Source organism: Watersipora subatra, chromosome 11 (assembly GCF_963576615.1).
Source record: "Watersipora subatra chromosome 11, tzWatSuba1.1, whole genome shotgun sequence".
NCBI classification, from domain to species: domain Eukaryota; kingdom Metazoa; phylum Bryozoa; class Gymnolaemata; order Cheilostomatida; family Watersiporidae; genus Watersipora; species Watersipora subatra.
In genome coordinates, this window is record NC_088718.1 from 13733622 (window position 1) to 13761260 (window position 27639).

Sequence of the window (27639 nt, forward strand, 5' to 3'; positions counted from 1 at the left end):
TGTAATGTGAATTTCGATGCAAGTCAACCTTAGGATATTTTCTGATTTATCATGCAGACTCATTCAAATAAATCTATTATTGAATATGGATACACATCTCGATAAACACGGATATATCTTCTCTTTTATTCAGATCTAATTCTTCCGACTAGTCTTACTAAATTAGCCCTCCTTAAGGATGTTTAACGATTTTCTATGCAGACTTATTTAAATATATCTTTTATTGAATAAGAATACATGTATCTGTAAAATTGGAGTTATCATCTATCGTTGTTTAAACTTGAAGAACACATAGAAAACATGTAAATGACACATCATTCTATCAGCAATAGAGAAATCCTGTTTATTAAACAATGAAAACTGGCTCATCTACGTCATTGGCAGCATATTTAACCAGTGTGCTATTTGGAGTTCTGTCCACTCCCTGATCTAGTTTCAGGTCTGTGATTGCTAAAATGTAAAGTTGCGCTTTTTTGTTTCGTTTAGTATAAGAATACGGTAATCCCTTTTACTTTGTGGTTTCAACTATTGCAGCTTCACTGTATCATAGGTTTAGACGCGTGTATCAATACACTGGCAGTCTCATGACTAAGGTATGAAAGGTAGCATAGTCTATTGTACATTATATATTGTTATTTATATATTGTACATACAATGTACTATACAAGTGTGCAGCATGTACAAGGAAATGTACACATAGTTATACACAAGTATCTAGTAATTGAGAAAGTTTAAAATGCTTGTTAAATGATACAAAGTATTAAAGGTTATGCTCTTATTTAAAAACTACCAAGCATTTTGTACAAGTTGTAAGACTAGACATAGACAACAGCACAACTAATACTCTAATCCCCAGTTATTAAACACATACATACATACATGATCTCATCTATACAAATAATTTTTCTGTCCAAAGACGTTTTTATTACCTTGGCATTCATCTAGTCAACACTATAATAAAAGTCGCGTCTATCTGAAGCCATGCTATAAGTTTTGAGAAAAAAGATTGCCCCCCACAAGAATCGAACCCGTGTACTCAGTTCCTATCCAGGCATGCTACTATCTGTACCACTCAACCACCTTTCAATGTTTAAGAATAATTGTGCACACACTTATTACACATGATGATCTTTCACAACGCACCGGGCTGCCAGAATACTAGTCTTTCCTGTAATAGGAGATGTGACCATCGGCATGAAGTTATGGTTAGAGATTGGAAAAATATTGCGTCATTCAGGATTTGAACTCACTACATCTGGCTAGATATGTTGACAATCAAAATAATTGTGCAGTTAGTTATTGCACTTGGCAATATCTCACGGTGCACCAAAGTGCTGGAGTATTCGTATTTGGTAAAGTAGATAACATACCTGATGGCTACCGGGTTGAAAATACTGTTTTTATTAATGAATATAACGAACAGTAAGTTTGGCCAGGTTAAAACTAATTAACTGGCGAAATGTCAAATTGAATAATATATATATTACAAAAGCAGTAGAAATTGAAAAAAAACAACAATTTATAAATGCTGTGGAACATTCCTCTCCATCTACCATCATGAGAACTAAAAGTTGGATTCATCTGCATACAGAGAAGACGACTCCAAACAAAATCCATATGACCATACACGGTTTATTATAGTGCTTGCGATATTTATCAGAAGGGTTTTAAATGTACGTAGATTGTAGAGTAAACTACAGACAACCATTTAAATGATAATGTTGTGGCGTTTTGTGGTATCTAATGATCAGCCAAATAAGAGGGCTGGATTGCCACTCTAGTAGGATTAGTAAGTTTGCAGTTTGACCTCTCAGACCAAATAGCCTGTGCCAATCGGTAGGTGATTCATAAGCCCCTGTATCTATGTAGAGATACATAGAATTAGAGGAGGATACCCTGAAGCAGTAAAAATATCCCTGCAAAGCTTTCCCGCTGTGCACATTTTTGGTTAGATCTGCTGTTATGATGACCGTTGAGGCTAATGGAAGAAGCATCGGCTTACCGCCGTTAGCCAATGATATATAAGATTACAAGGAGCCTGTGACAAAAAACCTAAGCGCAAGAGTCTTTTGGAGATAGAAAAAGATAGCAACTTGGAAACGGTATATTTTCTTTGGTTTTTGTAAAAATTAGTCTCTCTATAGATGAGTAAATAAATGCGCTGTAATTAGTTCCCAGCTCCGCAAGAGAAAACAACTCCATAGCACACCTCAGCACTGAAACTCAACAGTTGATGAACATTGCATAACAAGCAAACGTCTTAAAACCTTTTGATTATCTTTTCCAAAATTGAATGTCAACCACCTGATCCCATCAGCCTTTGCACCAAACCCCCACAGCTATCCCATTGACCTCCACGATAAAAAATAATCAGTCATTTGATTCATTATCTATAGCAGAACTCATCCATTCATCGACATCAAACCCAGCTAGATTGAGACGCTGGGCCTCCTCATATGAGATCCACTGACAATGAACAAGACTCGAATCCCTTCTATCGCTAATTGTAACTACCAAATTCTTTCCTGCACAGAGACCTTCTGCATCGTCCAATTCTGGTTGTGGTTTTTTTTCGTGTGGGGGCGTCTTACAAGGACGCCCAATCTTCCGTTTAGGACTAGCGGTTGGAACAAATGAATGCTGATATTTATGAGGTCGAAGACACGATTGCTTCACAAGAGATTCGTCAAAATTCGACAAGTCTGTGTCCATGGGAGGCGAACTCAACTTGAGAGACACCCGTTGCATAGGAACATTGTCGGTTTTTTCTGCTAAAAGAACTGAGCCGGTGTCAACAGCAGCCTTGAGTATTTGCTCCTGCTCTTCTTCAGTGAGCGTGATGGCGCTCTCTATAACTACTGTTGGTATGCCATCTATCGTCAACTCTGTCACATATATTGCATCTTTTTCATTCCCTAACGTTTCCTCGCAGCTTACAGACTTTTTTCGACGTTTTTTCTCCCTGGGCTCAGAAATGCTGCCATTCCTTCGTCGCCCGCTTTCGGAGTTATCTCCCGTTTGACTAGAAATATCTGAAGAATTGTCCGATTCTTCTGATGTGTCGCTGTCCGATGGGGGACGAACGGACAGCTTAGACTTACGTTTTTGAGCTATTTCTATCTGAGAGATGTAGTCATTTGATACATAGTCCTGTAACCTGGCAGGAAGTGTTCTTGCTCTCTTAGGAAGGTAGCCTGAGCGCGGTGTCGGAGATGTGGCGGTATTATCATCTGGGTCTAATTTCATTTTAAATCTCCCGGATGACTGCCTTTTACTGAAAAGTACAAACAATATTGTCAAAAAAGTTTTAGTGTGTCAAGTGAATTGCTTTGTAATAGGGATGGGTAGAGAGATGGCTTTAGAGATCGAGAACATGCAAGATGGCCTCTAAAGTGATTGAAATGACTTCTTGACCTTTTGACAATTAAAAACTAATTTAAAAGAAAATCTTGAAAAGAAGCAGGTTTCATCGAGAAGAAAACCGAAATGAAAAAGGTTCAACCAGGGGTTTTTTCCTAAAGCCTTACAGGTTTTACATCCAGGTCATGACACTTCCACCAATCACATCACAAAATATTTGAACATAAGAGTATTGCCTTATCCCAAACTTGCTCCTTTCTGCATTTGTGTTACAGATTTCAAAATCATGCGTAAACTATGCCCAGAATATTTCTATTTATCCTTCCACACATATGACAAACATCGTTTGCTATTCTATGACACCAATTTTACTACATGCACCAACATATGTTTTAGTTTATAAGCTTTCTGTTACTACAACCTACAATTCACTATCCTGACTCCTCCGCAATACCATTAGATTATTACCTTTAACACACTTTTTGTTCAATTCACTCAATAATTCCTGATTTCTGTCTTCTAATTTTTTTTAGTATGATTGATAATGCTAATAATAAATCGTACATACATAGGTTGAGTGCTGTTTTCAAGCAATCAGCTCTGTTTGCTGCCAACAGCACATAAGAACACTACCGCAGGAATGCTACTAAAGTCACAATGCTGTTTTGGATGTCTATGAACTGAAGTTTTAATCAACTTATGAAACTAACCATAAGCTAGATGCCGCTTATTACAGAAAACTTTTCAAAACAGTTTCAACTAGTTTTTAAAAAGATATGTTACAGGAAGAATTCATCGCCATGATGTAAAAAATCTTTGTGTCCTGCATAACTTGTGTAGAAATTTTATATATAATCCTTAACAGTCTGCTAACTCTTTCGCTACCAAAAGCCTTTATAACGGCTAGCCTTGGTACTTAACAAAAACATTGATCACGAATCACAGAGTTAACAGCCAGGAGTCTACCCAAAACTTTGCCACAATAAATTAAGGATAGTGGGTGATCATTTTGTCAAAAAAAAGAACCAGTCAGTATGCTTTTTGCTCAGAATTCACAGCGTTGTATCTCGATTTACAATTTTTCTTAAAGTTTTGGTGCAGAACGGATGAACAAAAAATGCAAACAGCGACCTAAACCTATTTCTGCTATGGAAAACCTTCAAAACTGGAAATCAGATGTTTCGAATAAATATATTTTCATATTAGAAAATCATGACAATGGGAGTCTGCATTCCAATCAAACTGCGAAAATGATGTCATATTTTTTCCCTAAACTAAAAATTATATTAAACTTGACTTTTGTTTGTAAAATGTAGATTCTTGCGCATTCCAAAAACCTTTAGATTAAAACTGTTTGACAGAAACTTCAGTGTTCAGAGCAGAAATACCGAGAGGATGCCAGCAAAAATTTTTTCGGCACGTATCAAGTTTTCGGCAAATATTAGGAGCCACTTGTTAAGCCTGGATTAATCAAGACTGGCCTAGCATTCAAATTTGGATAAAATATGCCAAATATTTCAACTTATATGCCAAAATATGCCCACTTCTGTGGACCCAGCGCGTCGACTAGCTGCAGTGCTACTGCGCATGTGGAGCTCATCACGCCTTAATATGTAGGAATTAAGCTTTTATTTATTTATTTCATTTAAACAACATTGTAACTATATCTTAACCTTTGCTTAATGTTATATTTGTACTAATTGATGAAATAAAACACACAATTGTAAGGAAGATAACTACTTTTGTATGTATACACATAATAATTGTATATAATTAAAAGTATTTATATTAATAAATAGATAGCCACTTCGCAACTTATCAACAAAAATAATTTCTGGATTAACAAAGTGCCAAGCTAGTCAGCTCACAGTAAACAGCTTGTTAAATGAATGCCAACTCACTGATGACTTAGCAGTTTTAAACATTGGCAAAAATAGCTAAATCACGACATCTGGTCTAAATGTGTCATTACATAACCGAATTTCGTTGATATCATCACAATACACTTATAGAGTAGCAAATATCAGCGCTCTATCTCAATTAAATAGTTATTGTTAAAAATGCTGCCCTGAGGCAGCAAACACTTTAAAATAGAGTAAATGTAAAGGAATGCTTTTTATTTAAAATAATCAGCAATTTCTGTATATCGTAATATATTTATATTAACAAATCTCCCTTTGTGACATTGTGTCTGTCTGTTAGTCTGTGTGACCACCATGTGTTCCCACATTTTAAGTTGATTTTCCACATTTTCAAGTTGATTTTATTCAAACTCCACACACATGCTCCGGGCCTTCAGCCAGGTCACTAAAAATATTTGCTTTCAAAACCCAGCGTGGCTCCTGGGAGCCTCTTAAACACCCACCTGCAGATTATCTGATTAAAGATGAAATAAATCCAGGGCATCACCAGGTTTACTGCTAGTTAAAAATTAAAATATGATTAGCTAATCCATTAATTTCTAATGTGTTTGTACAACCGTTGTTACGAGCATAAATAGCCATATACAGCGTATACGTATATGGCTATATATGGTATACATATATGTATATATATATACCAGTGACACTTGTAAGATAACAGATGTGACTGCTGATAGACACAATAAACAATATAGATGGTTTATAAAGTGCTGGTAACACTGATTCCGTAGAGTTGTAGACTACAAATATTGTGGATGTTTCGCTCACTTCAGCTTAATAAAAAATGTCATCTCGGCTAGCATGGCCTGAGTCACATGACGTATGTGACATGACAACATGTTTACATATTAATACAATATATATATATATATATATATATAATAATCTTTATATATATTTCTCAGAGCTTGGGTGTATGTGTATAGGCCTGTCCAACTATAGCTATTAAAATCTTGGAATAAAGGTTTCGTAAAGCAGAAGATTTGATCTCAGTACATCCCTTTCACCATTCGACTGCCTCACTAACTGAGCCACAGAACTTGATCGATTCGCTAGGCAATATATGTTGCTATATGGAAGCAAATAGGCTAATGCTTTAGGTCATGACGTAAAGTTATAGCATAGCTCCGTAGAAGCTGTAGCTCTTATTAGTAAGCTCACTCAAATTATCCATTGGCAATGTACCAGGCTAGTAGAAAGTGGCAGGCAACTCTCAATACCCCTCAATGTTTATAAGCTGATTTTTAATACCTGGGCAACGCTGGGTAGCACAACTAGCAATGTAGTATATATGTTATACCAGAGATCTGCAGCATACAGCTTCTTTTGTAAAATCTGCATTCGATATAATAATCCGATATAATAATATTATATCGGATACAAATTTTACAAAGAATGCTGTAAGATGGTTTAACCAGCAAATCTCTGGTCACTAACAAGGAACCTCATTCAAGGTGTGGGTCCTTATGTATTGTCAACAAACCGTGTCAAGAACATAGAGCCATTCCGCTTGTAAATCTCAAGGTAATGATCTTTACCTTGTTTTCTATTAATTTAATTTCAGTAATTTTACTAAAGTTTCAGCTACCATTGCACTGATTATCTCGATTATGAACATACAACTGTCAACAAAACTGCTCGAGCAGCTATGCGCACTCCATTGCTTTCCTCACACGGAGTGGCTGACTAAAGGCATTCTAGGCAAATATCCTTCTTACACTTCAGTAACTTGCACCAAGCTGGCTTACCCCTTGAGCAGTCATGTTACGAAGGTAGTAAACAGTTGGTTCATACCGAGAACATAACTCCTAGTTTTCACAACCCCAGCGCCAAAAATATGGCCATGCTCAGTTTTGAATTTCGTAAAAACATCTACCAAGCCGCGATAACAAATTTTTGTATATACTAATGAAAACATAAAAAAAAACAAATACCGTATATTCTCATATATAAGCCGAGTTTAAAATTAAAAAAATGTTATTAAACTAAGCGGTCGGCTTACATGTACAAAACTCTGATCGCACTCAAATGAAATAACATTATGCTAACTTAATTCCAACAACTCAAGCCATGTTAAGCATGCTGCTGGTAGCCTAAAAGAGAATGCGACAAAACTGGCGCTTTTCGCCTTTTTCCTGTCCATCATTTTTTGTTCTCATGATAACAATAATGGTTACCGCTTTTATTATTTCTCTTCTGCAACCTTTTGCTGTGATAGATGCAAACAGCGTGTTACAGTTTAAAAAGTCAGTTTCTAAAAATCTTTTTTATAAGTTCACTGTTTAAGGGCTGTTTTTCCAAAGGCTCACATGTGAGATAGGCTTCTATGCAAAGATATACGGTAGCTCAAATTTTTTCACTTCTTAGCTAATACATTATTACAGTTTTACTATTAAAAACTTGAGTAATATACAGAACAAGTTTAGTTTTTAATGACATAGAACCCTTAATTAAGAGTTAAGTTTCAAGCTAGATTTGACTATTAAAAAGCTATCCATATACATACATATATGACATAATGATTTCATATGGAAGACTTCCTAGTTCTCATACTTTATCGTCGCAAAATAATTCTATTAAACCAACGAATCAATCGTGCAATCTTGTAAAACCAAGGCTGCGTGTACAGTTGAAACTTGAGCAGTTGTGCCCTCATGGGTCACCCTAAGCCTCCAGCTACATGCTGACACAGCTTAACAATGCCTTGTACACAGGCTTGGGGCCACTAGCAGTGCGCACTGCACTAGTGCACTGCACTAGTGCAGTGCATAGTGCAGTGCAATTTAAAAATAGAAATGTCTAGTGCAATGCTAGTGCAAATTTGACATGAGTCTCTAGGTGCACTAGCGCAAGTGCAGTGCTTAGTGTGACATGGTATGTAGTAGTGCAGTGCCTAGTGCGGATTAGAAAATTCCCATAAACGCACTAGTGCAAGTGCAGTGCACAGTGCAACATAAAATGCTCTAGTGCAATGCCTAGTGCGGATTGGAAACTTTTTCACAAATGCACTAGTGCAAGTGCAGTGCTTAGTGTGACATAGTATGCACTAGTCTAAACTAGATCTAAACTGACTGACGCCAACTTTGAAAGGCTAATGTTCCTTCGGTCTAATAAACATCTTCTCTGAACAATATTGCTTATCAATTTTGCCATCACTATGACTTACTGTTTACGTGATACTGGTTTATCCAAGGGTAGATTTTCTTGTTGTACATAGTACATTTATGTAATAAGAAGTGAATTCTTCCATTCCATGCTTGCTTAGTATATTTAGTTATTGTAATTGTAATACATTGCACTATTTGATATCTGTTGTCATCTGCACTATTTAATATTGAGCATTATTGTAGGTCTATGGTCTGTTTGAAATTTTAGGTGAGGCTAGTTTATTTGACAAATACATGGCTGACATCCTTTGCACGGCTATAATTGTACTATTGCAGTGGATAGCAGTAGATATCTGTTGATTAGCAAGCAATTCTTGCAGCTGCTATAGCAAAAAAGCTCATTGGTCTAGTGCCTAGTGAAGTTTAATAGTGAAGTGCCTAGTGCATTTATGATTTTACACTGCACTAGTGCTAGTGCAATGTCTAGTGCACAAGAATTTTTGCTATTGCAGTGCCTAGTGCATTTTTGACTTCACTTTTCGATGCAATAGTGCTAGTGCAGTGCCTAGTGCACAAGAATTTCTGCTAGTGCAGTGTCTAGTGCATTTTATATTATTACTATGCCATGCACTAGTGCTAGTGCAGTGCCTAGTGCACCTTACTGTCGTCTAGCCAGCAAATAGTGCAGTGCGCTCAATACTCACTAGTGGCCCCAAGCCTGCTTGTACAAGTTGATAAATTAACCGATGGGAATATCTGTTTGAAGGCCATGAAGTTTGAAAAAGACAACGGTTAAAAATGAATAAAGTGGAATCTACACTATCCAATAGGAATAAGTTTAATCTACAAATCCTTGTCATGCACCAGCCCTCAACACAAAACCATGCATGTGCTGACAACTCTGTGTTTCATCAGATTGTGCAGTCACCACATTAAGCAATGCAGATGTCTAAGGCAGCATCATAAAGAACACTTGCCTAGTAGCTTGACCGGCAGCAACCCTTCGGTGTTTGTGAAGATACGGTGTGAGAAACTCAAGCGGTACAAAGTAGGGCCATCGACGATACGTGTCACTCTTTGTGTCCTCATAACACTTGAGCTTGGCTCGGAATTCACTCTTCAGATGTGTCCACAGGATGCGACAGTCATCAGCTGCAAACATAATAGTAACCACTGTCATATCAACCGCTCGTGGGCCTAGCAGTTTGACAAGCGGCACCAAGCGTGCCATAGGAAAAGATTTATTTTCTTGCACGTTCTTAAAGGGTTGCACACGTCAATACTTAAAAAATCTTATCAAAATTTTTGGAAGTTTTTTTATCATTTTAGATTTAGTTTGTTGTTTTAAGTGATCTGACTGCCAGAATGTTTCAAGATTAAAATCACCAAAACGTGATCGCGGATTAAAACGTTCACAAGAAAAAGACGTCTCCAGAAATGACGTCAGTAGTTGTGTTTCCTGTATGTGAGACTGTATATTTATCACTTATAAACACTCAACTCCTGACAGCATATTTAGATAACTCTGAGCACATATTTTTCTCCTGAGTGGTTTCAATGCAATCAGGTTTTACTAACTTTAATCTTGAAACATCCTGGCAACATGCAAAATCCCAAATAATAAAAAGATATCTGAAATTTCTGATAAAATCTTTTAAAATTAATCATGAGTGATCCTTCATCCAGAACTTCCAAAGTGCGCATATTTTTACTGAAGTGAGTGAACCATGGTTGTCCATGAGTGAACCATGGTTGTCCGTGAGTGAACCATGGTTGTCCGTGTGTGAACTACGGTTGTCCGTGGGTGAACCATAGTTGTCCGTGAGTGAACCATGGTTGTCCGTGAGTGAACCATGGTTGTCCCAACTATTTCCTGTTCCATTGTCACAAGAGTCATGAGTTGTGTTCGGAAACTGTTTGTAACGAAATAGTGACTACAGTCGACCTTCGTTTGTTGGGACTATTACAGACTGGACCATTTCGCAGTACAGTCGACTCTCACCATACGATTTTAATTCGTTCCAGTGTTGGTATTGAAAGACGAAAAATTCGTGTAGAGGGTATAGAAACCCATAGCAAATATCCAATGCAAACTTCCCAGGCTGGTAAAAATCATTAAAATATTATATACGTAGGCCTACTGTACATATAACTAGAAATTCCCCTGTCATACAGCCCATGACCAAAGTGATAATGGAAAAAAGAAAGGGTACTGCTGGTTGTTGAAAAAGTAGTTGTCAGCAGAAATTGACAGAGTATAGGTATAAATGAGAGTTGTTCGAGATGATATAAAATAAATTTGAGGGAGCACGACTTCAAAAAGGAAATTCTAGTAATCTAGGAATTTGACAGGGGAACTTGTTGGCGCGTATGACATAGTTGTATTTGAGCATTGTACGAGGGGTGATCATAAAGTTCCCGGAATCGTTTTCCTAGTCAAATATAAGACCATGTGCAGTTGTTTAGATTGTTCCATGTTGCTAAGCAGCACGGGATTTCCCCATAGCCGAAGTTTTACACTTGTCAGAGCACCCGCAATGAAGTTATAGTAGGCAATGTCAAGGTCATTTTTTTTCGTTCGTCGGATTTTTCGAAAATGAATGAAGTAGAAGAGCAACGCGTTTGTGTAAAATTTTGTGTAAAACTTGGAAAGTCCGGTGCTGAGACGCTCCAAATGTTACGGACAGCTTATGGAGACTCTGCCCTTAAGAAAACAGCCTGTTATGAATGGCACAAAATATTTAAAGAAGGAAGAACAAGTACTAAAGATGATGACCGCATGGGCAGACCGGCAACTTCAAGGACCATAACTGCCACAGACCTTGTGAGGCAGCAGGTGATGGGAGATAGGCGATTGACTATATGGGAAATATCAGCAGAAAGTGGGCTTTTTTATGGTACATGTCATCTTATTCTCACTGAAGATTTAGGCATGAGAAGGATCTCTGCAAAGATGGTACCCAAACTGCTCACTGACGACCAAAAAGAAAAGAGTTAGCTGTTGTATCGAACTAAAAGATGCTTTAACACAAGATCCTGACTTTATTTCAAAAGTTGTGACTGGGGATGAAAGTTGGGTCTATGGATATGACCCAGAGACCAAATCACAAAGTTCTCAATGGAAATCCCCTGGCTCTCCTAGGCCTAAAAAAGCTAGAATGTCTCGCTCAAATGTAAAAACGCTGCTGATAACATTTTTTGACATTAGAGGTGTGGTACTCTCTGAATTTCTGCCACATGGTCAAACTGTGAATCAGCATGTGTACAAAGACATTCTGATAAGACTTAGAGACAGTATCAGAAGGAAACGTCGAGATTTGTGGCTCTCAGGTGTCTGGTACCTACACCATGACAAGGCTCCGGCTCACACCTCATTGATGGTACATCAGTATTTGGCAAAAAATAAGGTGACTGCGCTTAACCATCCCTCTTATTCACCTGATTTAGCACCATGTGATTTCTACCTATTCCCCAAAATCAAATTGACAATGAAAGGTGAAAGATTTGACGACATACCAACTATTCAAGAAAATGTGACGAGACAACTCCGAAGCCTCACGGAAAGTGATTTCCAGCATTGCATGGATCAGTGGAAACACAAATGGGACAAGTGCATAGCAAGCTCAGGTGATTACTTTGAAGGGGACAGTTTAAATTAGGTAATTACGATTAACGGTTTTTGTGTACTGAGACAATTCCTGGAACTTTACGATCGCCCCTCGCATGTAAGGAAATGTTTCTGATTACATCCAGTACATGTGAGCTGTGATATGTTGTTGTCAAGTCTGCCTAGAAAGTTGTGACGCAGTTCTTGAAAATCAGGTCAATCTAAAGATTGAAAATGTGGAATGTGATGAAGGGGGCAGCATTGGGAGGAGCCATATTGTTTTGTGCAATATTTTCATGGTCAATGATGTCCATAAAATCATGATCATCATCTGGAAACAAAGGGGCTGCCAAGTCCATGTTATTTACATCGCCTACAACATCTACTAAAGAATTCTCTGAATCAGATGAGTTGTTGTTATTAATTTGAGTAGAGTTTTGTTGAACATTAGCATTTGATGTTGATGGTTGCTGTGAGGAACTTCTATTTATCCTCCTATTGAGCTGTAATAATTGAGAGACACGTGGACAGCCACTGCGTCGGCCACGACGTGGTGTTCTGGAAAGTTGTATGCCCATGGTAGTTGTCAAGTTGTTTTGAAATTAAATTCAAAAAGTCAATTATGCAAAACAAAAGGTTGTAAAAAAATCACACCTAATCTACAACTATCTCAAACCTATGTTTTACAACAATAAAATAAATATTAATTAAAGCTGTAAGCCTAACCTACTGTAATGTATGTAATTTAACAACAGCAATAAGGAAATATGTTTATTATATCTCTAAAATGCAATATTAGAAGTAAAATGGCAAGCTGCTGTGTAATATACACAGTTTAAAAGTTGGTTGTGTTGAATGTAGAATGGTTTTGATAGCGATCTAGCAGAAAGCAAGTATGAGCGTTCATGCGTCTGGAAGTTTTCTGCAAACTGGAGCAAAATAAACAAATGTTCTTGTCATAAAGAGGCATTGTAGTTCGGCCCTAGCTTGTACATAAGATGTAAAGAACTTTGGCTAACGTTTTAGATAATTTAATGAAACCTTCGGTAATTGGACAAAAAAACATAGGCTGATAAATATAAACAGTATATACATATACAGTATATATACAGTATATATATATATATACATACATATATATACATGTATATGTATACAGTATACATGAGGGAGTAAAATAACTCGCAATAGGGTACAGTATAATATTAATAATAAATGAAAATTACAGTTCGCTGGGGTAAACTCATGCGCACGCAGCTCTTGCGTCGTCTGTCACGAAAGCCACCTATTGGTCAAAGTTGTTATTCTTCAGAAAGACACGGCCAATCATTACAACTCTGGACAATGTTCAGACAATCAAGTCCTGAAAAAGTCAAGGTCGACTGTAATGTATTTGCTACTAATAAGTTGTCCGATCAAGCATGACTGAAGCATCCATCCTTGGACTAGTTTGCCGCTTCTCTAGGTCAGTAGATCAGTTGGGTAGCCATGTGGCCATCCCTTCAGCTTGCATCAGCCATGTGGGATAGTCTTGCCTTCATATTGACAGCCCTTACAGGTGAACAGCTGGCAACCAAATGATTCCAAAATAAGATTTTGTGCTGCAAATACACTGCATGTACTATAAATCAGTACTACCTGGACAGCGATGCGCATCCGCACCCCACACAGAAATGATTTGACACAGTAAGCTGAACAATAACAAACGTGGTACGTAGAAGGTCGATTTTCAACGCATTTGCAACTTCAAATCAGCAGTTAACCTTCATATCCATCGTTTTTTTTATGTCATCAAGTCGTCTGCACATGCGCTCATTCACGAAAAAGCCGCTATATTTGTAGAAAACGATCTTTTTCTTTTATTTACTAGTACTTTTTGGTGTTGTTTTGATACTATAATAAAAAAATTGCAAACAAAAGCATCATTTTCAAAAATTCATTGCAAAAGCTTCGTGTTTTTAACGGTAAAATTGTCTATAAAGATGGCCGACAACGATAAAAAAATGTCACGAAAAAAAGAAGGATTGACAGATCTTACAGGTGAACAGCTGGCAACCAAATGATTCCAAAAGAAGATTGATATAGTGCGAACCAGTCTTCTACTCCACCCCACCCCGAAGTGAGCAGACCAATAGTGAACGGGGTGGGAGAAGGGTTGCTTTTTCAGAAATATTGTACTAAATTTAACACATGAGTCATGCATATAACACAAATAATTGTTTTATAATGACAAAATTTAAACTAAGAGTGGATAAATCCTCCATGAGTCATCTTCTATCTTAGTGCAATGAACATAAATTAATGATTGTTTATTAATGACTAGATTGACATTAAGAGTAGATAACTCTCCGTGTCATATTCCATCTTAGTTCATTGAAGCTAAATAAAGGTTTGTTTACCAACGAAAAAATTGAAACTAAAAGCGGATAACTCCCCATGTCCTACTCTATATTAGTTTTTTGCATGTAAATTAGTGTTTGCCTGAATCGATATTCTAAACAACATTCAGTTCATGCAATAAACGAACAAGTTGTGAATTTTCCTATTCTCTTCTGCTTTTGAGAATTTCATCTCGCCTATGATTAGGAATTTATGTATGGCAAAGATCAATTCATAATTTTCATCTGGCTGATATCAAATTTTAACAAAATACACAGTATGTATGGATCGTTAGCATAAAGAGGTGAGACACATTCTAACATTCACTTCAACTTCCTCAAATCTTTCTAAAGTAAATGCCCCTACAACGTAGATAATCTGTTCCGAAAACATTAACGCTATAGATAATTTACGTTATACCAACAGTAAAATACATGTAAACTGCCTATTCCATTCTAAGATCTTCCCAAACTCACCCCTTTGGTAATTCCAAAAGGAAAGAACTGAACTTAACTTTTTAATTTATTAACTGGACAGTAAATGAGGTACTATTAGTTTGTATCAACAACTTTTTTTCTCATCCCTTTCACTTGGTTTAAGGTCTGTGATTACGATCATATGGCATCCCTTAAAGGTTGACTTGCAACAAAATTCACATTACAGTTATTTGGTATCAAAAGATTCACCATGTCTTACTCTGTTGTGTTGTAGGTGCAAAATATGTGGAGATGTGATTACAAGCTCTTAAAAGCTCAAAAACGAAAAGCCACCGTAGATAGTAATCTCTTTATTTCGATGACGTAGCCGCGAAATTTGTTTATCGTCTTGTCACGTATGTTCTCACGTGAATTGAAAGGCCAATACAAAGCAATGCTTTTATAAATCTGGGTTTGATCAACCTCTGGGGGATCAGCGAGTCAGTTTTTGGGGTTCCGTGGAACAACAGCATGGCAACAGGATGAGTCTCACTGATTTGCAAGGTCATGTCTTTATGGAAAGATATATGTTATTTGTTGAGAGTTCATGCATTATATTGGTTTTGTTTTTTGAACACAGCAACGTTCATTTTGTTGCACCAGTAAAAGATATACTAATGCCTCAAATGTGAAGTTTTTTTTAAATAAATAAAGGTTCGGTGAAAGCACATGTGAAACTGGTGGGGTTCAGTATGTCCAATAAGGTTAACAACTACTGTCCTAAAAGAATACTGTTAAAGATTTTTAGTAGATTTTATCAGAATGTATCATCATTTTCTATCATTTGCGATTGTTGTTGACGTTAGAGGTGATCTGACTGCCAGGATGTTTTAAGATTAAAATCAATAAAACTTGATTGCGATTAAAACGCTCAGAAGAAAAATGCGTACAAAATGATGTCACTAGTTGCTATCGTTGCTATAGTTCATATCAGTTTTACGTCAAAGTTGCAGCACCACACATCCCTATTTTGTTGGTCTTTTTGCAACTTTGACTCCGCACTTTCGCTTAATCTTAGCATTCTAACTTCTGAGCGACAAAGTTCTGTCGATTTTCAATCTTAAAACATTCTGGCAGTCAGACCACTTCAAACATTACAAACAATCGCACGTGATAGAACAATACCGATAATTTCTGACAAATACTTTCTGATAAATTCAACTCAAGTTTTACGTAAGTTCATCTTTAATTGAAAATTGAACCGTAATAAAAACTGCTTCCTCTCAGTCCACCTCTCGCACTAGACAGTCCGCCCCTCGCACTAGACAGTCCGCCCCTCGCACTAGACAGTCCGCCCCTCGCACTAGACAGTCCGCCCCTTGCACCAGACAGTCCGCCCCTCGCACTAGACAGTCCATCCCTCGCACTAGACAGTCCGCCCCTCGCACTAGACAGTCCATCCCTCGCACTAGACAGTCTGCCCCTCGCACTAGGCAATGGCTAGTATTAGGAAGAACTGACTAACATTCACTTACAGAACTGACAAGCAAATAAGTGAGGCCAACACCAGAGCAAACAAAGAATCAGATGTTTGGGAAGATAAAACAAGGTCATCATTTGATGGCAATAAATGACGGACAGTTGAAATAGCATCCACGTATTTCATGTCAAAACTCTCATCCCGAAATCAACAAAAGGTCCAAAGTTAATAAGATAACTCTATGGGTGGTGTCAAAAAAACATAACTCTATGGATGGTGCCAAAAAAACTCTTTGAGTGGTGTCATGGAGATAACTCTATGGGGTCAAAAAGATCACTATGTGTGCGGGCCAAGGAGAGTACTCTGTGTGCAGGTCAAAGAGTGATGAATGATGTCAAGGAGATCACTCTATCAGCAATGTCAATAAAATCATTTTATCGCAAATTATTTTGTGTTTTATTGACTACTCCAAATGTTAGGAGTGAGTTTATGGCAATCGTAATAAAGTTCTGTCTATATGTAGGAAGACATCGGTTTGGAAAAGAGTCACTCCAGTCAAACCAAGAAGTTGTTGGACGCACTCAATTTAGTGTATTTAGGAGCAGGTGAACTGTCAGTTTGATTAAACGATATATCATAATTATACATATTACATATATATAATTATATATTAATTACTACATATATATAATTATATATTTATTATTATATAACGATACATTAATACTGAATGGGATGTTCGCTTTCCCTATTTTCTCTTTATCTATACGAGCGCACCTGGCAGTCTCCAGTGCATGAGAGATTGTTGGATGTGCCAATAATTCACAGATCATTAGTAGGGGCCTATATGCACAATCTAAATTACTGAAGGGTGAACGGATGGCCCAGGTGGTAGCATTCAGAATGGTGATGTCGGATGTTGTGGGTTCAAATCCCATAAAATGAATGTAATCTTTTTTCCAGGACATGACATGGCAATTGTTATAGTGAAGACCATTCATTATTTAGTGCTTAAAATAACCTCATGAGTAAAAAAATTCAGAAACAGCATGACTTGCCTTTCCTGATATATGGCCAATTTCAAAAAGTTGATTTGATGATTTATGAGTCCACGAAAGCAGCGTTAACTTTATTTCTTAAAAATTATCTTTCTTCCAGGTTTATGAGCCAGTTTATAACCAACTCTGTAGCGGTGGTCAAAATAGGAGTTGTGGGAAATGTGAGTTCGGAGACAGAGTGGCAACCATTCTATTACCATGGCAACCATTCTATTACCATGTTAGCTGAAGCTACCCTAGGAAATACGAATGCGAAGGAAAAATCACCTTTCGAGTCTGAATATATGTTTTATCTGTTGAAAAAGCTGATATCTGCGGAAATATTTTAAATATTTGGTCATGCCTTGTTATCTAAGGATTACATCTGGCCGTCTGTTAGACATTTATGTTTGCAGTTAAACCCCCCCCCTTTATGTACTACTTTAATTAGTAAAAGAACATTACCAGATGAGCGGGTTTTCCGGGCCACATCCTCCCATCTCATCTTCATTTCCTGTTGGAGTTGTTTAGAGAATTTACCACCACCAATATCGTAGAGGAATGTGATTGGTTTAACAGCCTCAATCAGTCGCAAGTTCTAAAACACAGTCCAATTCAATTTTATTCAGTTGGTTTCGAGGATCGTTTTACATATCGTATTAAACGACCATTACTGCTTAATCCTAGCTATAGTTGAGCTTCAAACGGTAACTCACATCAAATTTAAAAAAGATCTTATCAGAATGTATAGATATTTTGCTATCATCTGATATTCCGTTTGTCGTGTTGGGTGACCTTACTACTAGGATGTTTCAGGGGTAAAATTGACAGAATTTAATTGCAGTTATATCAATAGTCGCACTTCCTGCTTGGGCCTCTCGTCATAAGATCAGCTATTGTGTTCAAGCTGCAGTGTTACACATCTCTATTGGCATATATTTTATTTAGTAGTTGATGATGGCTGTTGGAATAAAATTTCACATACTCAGATACATGGTTATAAATGTTTCAAATGATTTTAAATAGATTGGTTAGAATTTGTCCCAATGTTTGCCTTTAAATGTTTATGTAAACATATGACTACCCGAAGCTGATGAGGCCATATACATGTATTTATCACTTTAAAAAGTGGATAAAATAATATGTGGATAAATAATTTCTCCATTTCTGGAGAAATCTGGATGCATCATTTTTTTACGAGCATTTAAACTATGATCAAGTTTTGTCAATTTGAATCTTGAAACATCCTGGCAGTCAGATCACATCAAACATAATCTCAAACGATAGGAAATTTCTATACTTTCTGATAGAATCTTTTAAAGTATGCCATAAGTGATGCTTTAAAGTGATGATAAGCTTTGACTTCGCTTGTTCATGGCTGGTAAAAGATACCCCCCTCTACTCAACTGTCATGGATATCTCAGTTGCTGCAGTTAAAAAAAGACATTCCGTCCGTCTGAATATTGCTGACATATATACCCTACACCAATCACCTGGACATTACTGCGAATCACATCACACTCACCTGCTCATGGCTGTCATATTGCTGGCATGGATACCCCACTCCATTCACCTGGGTGAGCATCATATCACACTCACCTGCTCATGACTGGCATAAAGATCTTTCACAGAAATATAGCCAGAAGTTTTTAGTTGTGTAGCTGCCGGCATAGGAATGAGAGTACCAGGCTTCGTTTCTGTATCAGCTGTTGTTTCCTCTTTGACATCTGGTTCAGCTCCTTCCAGTTCTTCATCATCCCGTTCACACTGAGTGGGTTTCCTATTTGAGAGGTGCTCGAGAGCGTCATCTGAACTGTCCGTGTCAGACAAAGACAATGGATCCTCGTCAGATGAATGACGATTCGAGTCTGAAACCTCCGAATCATTCTCTTCTCCCCCATAAACAGGACTGTCGTTCAAAACTGTCGGTAATGTTGCCAAAGTGTCTCCTTCGCTATTAGTCATGCTATTTTCATCTGCTGAGGGAAGCTTGGTGGTGGCCTCCCGACCCACCATACCACCACTCATCCCTCGTACCAATGTTTGAGATATGCTGCGTTGTTCTGTAAAAAATCAAAAACTGCAGTAGCACTTGCTTCACCAATTTGTTATCTAAATCGTTTAGTTTAAATTACCCAAAACATTCTGTTTTTGATTGCATTAGCATCTGAGGAGAGGCACGGCAAATGGGTTTGGTTGTTTTCTTTATACATCCTATGACATATCTGTTTATCAGATTTATAGATTAAGTCTTATTTTGGACTTTCAAATCTATGCAATAATTTGTACCTTTTTCCATTTTCATCTGCAATATTTATTTTCCAACCAGAAGTTAAGGAGTCATCCATCGTAAGCATCCTAATGTAAAAAAATACCCCAAACTGGCATTTAAAAAAGTTGAACCACATCTCAAAAGTAGATTTATTATAAGTTTGCTAATTTTTTCTTCAAAGTTGAGTTTCTTGTTAGCGATGACCTGATTAAAAGTAGACCAAATGATCTTTAAAAATTTTAACATAAATAATCTGACCACATTGTTTTTAGTAATTCTGAATAAAGCTTCAATATATTCAGCATAAAAAGACACTCTGCCTTCATTAAAAGGTTATCAGCAATACCATTCACCTCTTGAACAACCATGCGTAAGATGACGCAATCGTAGTTGTAATGCTGGTGTACTATAAAATGTTTTAGATAAAAACCTAATAATAGGATAACAGCAATTGATAATGACTCAGCTTGAATAGCTGTATGCTGAAACATGATACAACTCCCCAACTTACGGTAGTTCCAATGCATTCAATAAACTCAACTTTAGACTAGTGCAATTATCTTCTTGATTTTGTGTATTTTCAAATGCATTGAAACATAATTACAAATGAATGTGGATATAATACTCCATTTCACTAAAATGAAATATTTACATTCATGAGGAAAACTTTTCAATGTTGTTACTCGAAACCATCGAAAGTTTGACACTGAAAAATCAAAATCTATTTTCCAATTTTATGGACCTGTCATTTCAGTCATAGACTTGAGCACAATTAATAACTTGTGTAGTTGAGGTAACTTTAGAACAGCAGTTATTGATGTTTACGTAACCTTTGTTGATGATGTTTGACAATGAACTATCTTAAATTTATTAGAGATTATACTTTTACACTGCCAGAACTACCAACTGTCACTAAATCAAATCTTGAAAGAGACAAGATCATAGAGGATATTCATCTCTTGAGATCCATCTATTTGGACATTTTTCACTGATTGTTTTATGGATTTTAAATGAACTATTTTCACCTTTAGCAAGCTGAATATTTCAAACTGAAAGTAGATTAAAGGCTCTAATGTCAAGGTCTCCTCATTGCTAAGTTTTCACCAGACATCGTTGGAAGTTATTCAAGTTATTATATTCAAGTTTGTGACGTCGTCAGACAGAAATTTTTAAAGCTAAGGCTACAATGATGTCTGAGGTAATAGAAAATGCCGAAGGTTAGGATAGTTGAGGAGTGACCATATAGGTTCAGAGGAGACAACAAAGCTTTCATCTTCAGCTTTTGAAAATTCAGCGATAAACGAGGATATTCTATTTGATTATACAACATAGCTCAGTTGACAAAACTAACTTTGATATGATCATGGATCAGCATACATGCCTATGCTGGTAGTTTACATGCAGTTGTGGTTGTCCGTACCTTTTTACAGGCCTGGAGGTAAGATAATGCAAAGTGTAGCGTTGGTGCAGGTGAGGTTTTAATGCTGTCTAGGTATCAGTGAGGCTGGTGCAGGTGAGGTGCTGGTGCAAACAGGTGCTGGTGAGATGTTGATGCAGGTGAGATGTCCGTGTAGATGAGGTATTATTGAAGTCTAGGTTTTAGAGCAGATGAAGTGTTTGCACTATTATTAAAAAAGAGGGGAAGAAGTGTCGAGTAAACTAAATAAAGTGTCTGGGCAAGATAAGTTGAAATAGGAAGAGAGGTGATTCCATATGTTCAACTAATGAGTGGAACAGTAAAAATTGAAGTTAATTAAAAAAAGGGAAGAAGTGTCGAGTAAATTATGAACGTACAGCCATTGAGAGAGCCATGAAAAGTGGCTACCCAACATTTCTGCTCTGGTACACAGCGACAGTTCATGAGAAAGAGTATAGAAAATGAATGTGTATATCGCAGGTGCAATAGAGAAAAGGGGTTATGAAAATGCGGGTGATAATGGACGACCTATTTTGCAGAGTAGAGCGATCTTAGTAAAATTATTTAAAGCTGTTGGACAGAGGCGCAGACAAGGGTTAACAAATTCTGCATAAAAGGAGGCAATGAACACTTTGCAGACGTATTATGGTATGATGGGAAGAATGTTTGCAAAAGAACATGGATTCCTTACAGCTAAATAGGCAGTACATAAAAATGACGAAGAATTTTTCAGGATTGAAAGTTCAAGTAGATACGCTGAAGCTGCAAACAATGGTAGTAGGTTTGCTTTAATTGTGGCAGTTACTGGTTTAAAGGATAGAGAAATAAGCAAAAAGTTGAGGAAAAAAGCAAACTTTACCGTTAAATGAGACGTTGATGGTTTGTGAAATGGCAACTAGTTCGAATGACATCGTATGGACAGAAAATAATGAATATGGACTCAAAAAGCAGCCAAAGTGAAAGAAAAAAGAAATGATGGGTAGTCTCTAGAATTTCTAGAGATTTTTAGAATTTCTAGAAATTTAAATTTCTAGGATTATTTTTTCTAAAGAGAAAATGATTCTAGAAATCAGAGCTAGTGCACGAGACAGTAGAAGGAATCATTAAGGTGATAGTGATAATATCAATGTTCCTACATACTGGCACGTAGTAGAGCAGTGTAAAGAGGAAAGAGCTTGCTTTAATCGTAAAATAAGAATGTGCTGCTTCGAAATGTTTTCTGCAAGAAGTGAGGTCATGTATCTTGAGATTGCACAAATATGCATCAAGATGTGTTATAGTGAGAGGCACGGCAGTAGTTATGGTAAGCGCAGTAGCAGCCGTAAAAATACAGCAGATGCTCCTATAACACAATTCTTTTTTATCTAAATTCAAATTTGAACGCAAATAATTTATGTAAAGTTTTGGCTTGGTATTACATACGAAATTCCATATGATGCAAAACATCAAATCGGTGTAAGTTCTCAAATTTGATTTGAATAACGAAAATCTCATAGTTAGCCTTGAGAATATTGTTTTTTCTCTAGCCGAGTTTGGGAGAAAAAATGAGGAATATCTATCATTAGGTATCTCTATGATAAATACTAGTACTGTGACAGTCTAGTGTGCCATGAGAGATCGTCATGTGTGCTGATAAAGCGCAGTTAATAAGTAGCTGCACAATTACTTGGAAATACTAAAGACGCTCGATTGGTGCTGGGGTAGGGTGTTGACCTACCTAGCTGAATGTCATGAGTTAAAAACGATGTTTTATTTTAACCTAACAAACACTGCGCTTATATTAGTAAAGATATGATTTTGCTTTGCTTTATTGTAGACATATAATTTTTTTTCTTTGCAGCATAGATTTTGTAGTGTAGAAAAAAGTAAAAAGATTTAAATTGACATTGAAGGTTTTTCCTCTATTTTTCAACCATTCTTCTATAGTGGCAGCCACGTGGAAGTGGCGTTCGAATAGAGGCTGGCTTTCTATTTTTTTAATGGCTCATCAGAATTTCGGAAAGATATATTTAGCCCTTTTACGGGCGAAGCTAATGGCGCCAATATTTTGCCCTCTTTTCCCGGTGGAGCGATATTAAACCTTTTGGATGCAATACTCCCCTTAACTTAATGTAACATTACCGTAATCATGAACCCTAAAACAAGTAAAAGTGGTAATAAAAAAGAGAAATGTTGCTGATACAAACCAATAATACCACAGTTACTGTACTGTTAAATTAAAAATATATGTGTAGTTTTTTGCTTTTTGAAGGACTGCCGGGGTGAGTTTGGGAAGATCTTGGAACAGATTAGGTAATTTACATGTATTTTGCTGTTTGTATAACGTAAAATCCCGACAATGTAAATGCTGTCGGAATGAATTATTTACGCTGTCAGAGCGACTACTGTAGTAGCGGTAGGCAAGGAAGTGGCCGCCACAGTAATTATGAGAGGTTTAGTAATCAAGATAATAACAGGGAAAAGTTGGGTAGAGTATACCACAGAAGAGTATGTATGATAGATACAGGAATAAGGGCGGCTCTAATGATAAAAGGAAATAGTTTATATTAGTAAATCATGAGATCACAGTATGGACAGATGGAGGAGTAGAAGAGGTTAAAAGAAAAAGTTATGATGATGAGCGGGATGGAAATGAAGAGCGAAAGAAAGATAGAGACAGTGACTACGGATATGACAGCAGTGTTTTAGGCACTAATGCCGTAACGATAGTCAAACTAGAATCACTGAGAAAAGTGTAAGATTTTCCAGTTTTGAAAACAGGTATGATGAAAACCAATGACTGGGCCAAAAATGGTTGTGTTTGAAAGTTAATGGTGAGGTGTTGAATTTACATTTGATAGACCAACTGTGACAGAAAAAACTGTCAAAAATGTAAGGTTGCAGTCAAAGAAACCATCGACTGTTTTAGAAGTTACCGATGTTAGTGTGTTCAAAGTAATTGGCAAGGGGGTAGACTAGCCTGGGCATGACTCTCGTGGGGGATTGGGAGAGAGAGCCTGGGACACAGCGATAAAAAAGTAAGATAACTTCTGCAAAACGAGCGACATATGTTACATATGACGCTCAGACTGATACTAATGAAAGCGTGTCGATAGATTCAGATCTCATGATGTACTAGATGTGGCGGGTTTAAAACCCTATCGTCACGGTAACGTGACTTGATCTAGTGAAAGGCACTATGTTTTTGATAGGCTGGGTAGTTATGTAATACCCCATTTGATAACAAAACGATAAGAACCATAGGTTACTATGCTCTTGCGTTTTTACGTTTGCAGTTTCATTTCATATACTGATAAAAAATGGAGCGATTCAAAAACCATCTATCAAAGCTAGGCATAGCCACGCTGAGACCAAAACAGTTTCAAGTTTTACAACATATTATCGCAGGTTTTGACTAATTTATAGTTCTTCCTACTGGCTTCGGAAAGAGTATTTGCTTTCAGATGGCACCGTTTTGCAGTGGTAGGTCCGAGTTGCTCATAATAACTGTCGCGAGTAATCACAATACTCGCGAGTAAAATAAAACTGAGATTACTTTTTACTAGATAAACTTTTCTTTACTAGCAGCGTGCGATTCATTTTTGTTGTTCTATTGCTATTCGTTTGTATTGTTATTGTGAAAATATTTTATTCAATTGATTTAATTTTTGGTTATAATTAAATCAAAACCTAATTAATTAAAATGAAATAATATAGCTCCCGTGATTGATTTATTATGCAACCAACATTTCATACTGACCAATAAGCGTTTGTTTGCTGCCAATTCAGATTAAAAATAATACATAATACTCGCGAAGATCATAAAAAAGACCGTCACATGATACTCCTTCGGAAATAACGATTGTGATATTAGTGACTGCAGAAGTCGACTGTTAGAGTTGTCTTCCCCGCGTGTTGCTATGTGTCCGAGGCTCTCTCTCCCAATCCTCCACGAGAGCCATGCCCAGGCTAGGGATAAACCATTTGGAAAGTCAGTGTAGGTCTATGAAACTAAGGCGCATTGAAGAAAAACTTATTAGCATACCGTAAAGCCTCTAATTGAACGCCATGGCGCTTTATTTTTCAACCTCTCCTCTGTGGTGGTGGTCATTTGGAGGTGGCATTCAAATAGAGGCTGTCATTGTATTTTTCAAATGGCTCATCAGAATTTTAGGAAGATATATTTAGCCCTTTTACGGGCGAAGCGAATGTCGCCTATATTTTGCCCTCTTTTTTCAGTGGGGTGATATTAAACCTTCTAAATGCAATAAATCTGCTAACTTACTTCCAACTTGTCAAACATTTCGTAATAAATATGTATTGAGAAACCAAGAAATATATATCTACCAATTGATAATCTATTGCTTGCAACTAACCTATGATGATATCCTAGCCTGTGTCCTGCTTAGCAGTTTTTCGAGCTTTCAATTTTGATTTCATTTTAAACTTGAAGACATTATTATTTTATATTTAACAATGTTGCATAAAAGCTCATTGCACTCATTGATATCTTTGCTACGGTTTTCAGCCAAAACTAGCTTTTTATGTGCAATAAAAAAGGAGTTACGAGCGTCGATCAATTGTATGATCAGATTACCGCAATGCTGCTATCAAATAATATGCTTTTAAATCTGTAAATTTTTAAGTTATATAATGATAAACTAGCAAATGCTATAGATATAGTCATGAACAAGTGACAAAAACGAACCACACTTATATTACGTGCAGAAACAAAAATTGATGTCTTTAAAACAAAAATATTTGCAGTGTTTGCTCGAATAGCTACGTTTTGATTGTTGCTTTCGATGGAACAAACATATTGTGGTTGTCCAATACCTTCCACAATCTCTTCTGCCCTAGTAGATAGTAGGGTCCAAACAATTTTTTGTCAGAGCAAAACTTTCACTCGTTGCATTTAGCACAAATGCAACACGTAAAGGTTTTGCTTGCTAAACGTAAGCTTTGTACCATCACAGATGTGAACCATTGTTATATGTACTTCGACGCATCAATACCATGTTAAACAAGGAACTACTATTAGCTTGAGACCGTTATTAATTATTTCTATGGTGATGCTTTCAAAGTTTTAACGAAAAACAAGATCGTTATTGATGTAAGCGAATCATTATTAATACGATTTTGTTGACACCTATCTACTGATCCCTTGATACTATGGGTTCATATAAAATCAAAGATTGTCAAGACGGTGTTCAAAATAGGTAGCGCTCCATTTTTCAACCCATTTCTCATAGTGGCAGTCAAATAAATGTGGCGTTCAATTAGAGGTTTTACGCTGAGTTGAAATGCCTGATATGACTGGCTGTTGTCAATGCATCATGTGAAAACAAATTTTAATTTGGTAAGTTTAAATGTTTGTAATGACTTAAGCACTTTGTAAGGGTTATTTAAGATCAGCTTAAAATGTGTTGGAACAGTTCGGCCGTCCCCTTCGAGACCAATTACTGCTGGGTTAAGTAGTACAAATAAATAAGCCTGATAAAAAACTGGTGGCATAGAGAGTAAATTTCAAAAAAAGTGGAATGACAAAACAATACAGAATAATAGGTGGAAACGATGAAGTCAAAGAGGGTATAGTAGAAGGCAGCAAACAGACAGTAGTGTGGTATTGTCAAGCATAAAAGGAGCATGTTGCATGATCGAATTGCTGCAAAATAGTTTGAGGTAGCAGAAGTTGTAGAAAGTCACACTGAATGCGTAGGTACAGAATTGTGAACTAAGTTTTCTTTTTCAGCTTTGTAAACCTCAGCAACCAGAAAGTAAGTTCTATCCTATCATACAGCATCCGTATTTTGTACATTTTGTATTTTGTATTATTGACACATGCTAGTTACAACTAAAATCATGAAAATGAGAACGAATAAGAATAAAGATCACTTTTCAGCTAAAGTGATCTTTCTTTTTCAATTCCAGTTCTTTGTCTGCAGGTTCTAACACCTTCTGCGCATAACTGTCGGTGAGTGCATTTCGGATATGACTTTTGCTTATTAAAAACCTTTTGACACAAACTGCATATGTGATACAGCTTGAACTCCTCTTGTCAATAAAACATATGCACCCTAAAATATGACTAAACATTTAAGCAGATGAAGCCACATTAAAAGGGTTGTCGGGCAAGTTAATGTTAAGAAAATATGCATTTTACAGATGAAAAAATGAAATTGAAAAAAAACATGATTCGTTCAAAATGTTGGTTTACTAACTGGGTTAATCATCTTGAAGTTGTTCATGTGATAATTCTACGAACTTGAACTGTGTGTATGCATTTTGGTTAACTAACTACGTGTAAGTAGTAGTCAATAGCCATTACTGATTTACATTACGCTCCAATATTTTACCTACGACAGACCCTAAACAACTTGATTTTTATATTCTGACTTCTGAATAAGCATGCAAGGTAGATGTCTCGCATAAGTAGTAATTAGTTGCCACAGGCGCAGCAAGAAGCGTGTATTTTGACAACACGTTATTTCTAGCCTAAGACATTTTTACAGTCATAATAAACTTCCAAACTCTTTAATTATTATTCAAAATTAATAAATACTTACTTTAAGTAAAAAGTACAAGGCTCAAATCACTAAAGTTCAAAATGTACTAAATTTGAAAGCCGCAAAACAGAAAAGAAACGGCCATGTTGGAAACTTG

At 36.7% G+C, this 27639-nt stretch overlaps 1 protein-coding gene across 1 annotated transcript; it reads right to left on the minus strand.

The window, feature by feature from the left end:
* Positions 1-1385: 1385 nt before the first annotated feature.
* Positions 1386-27639, minus strand: LOC137408391 (uncharacterized). The gene is made up of 5 exons (XM_068094904.1): positions 27543-27639; positions 18908-19371; positions 17774-17906; positions 9367-9541; positions 1386-3274 (listed from the first exon to the last, which is right to left on the minus strand). The coding sequence occupies exons 2-5, from the start codon at positions 19334-19336 to the stop codon at positions 2371-2373; spliced, it is 1641 nt and encodes a 546-aa protein (XP_067951005.1). The 5' UTR covers positions 19337-19371; positions 27543-27639; the 3' UTR covers positions 1386-2370.

Excerpts from the sequence above, each read along its gene's own strand:
- LOC137408391 (XM_068094904.1), bottom strand. The coding sequence starts at position 19,336 with ATGAGTGGTGGTATGGTGGGTCGGGAGGCCACCACCAAGCTTCCCTCA. Across the intron at positions 17,907-18,907 it reads TTTATGCCAGTCATGAGCAG|AACTTGCGACTGATTGAGGC; the intron begins GTGAGTGTGATA and ends ACTGTGTTTTAG. Across the intron at positions 9,542-17,773 it reads CCGGAAAACCCGCTCATCTG|CTGATGACTGTCGCATCCTG; the intron begins GTAATGTTCTTT and ends TTATGTTTGCAG.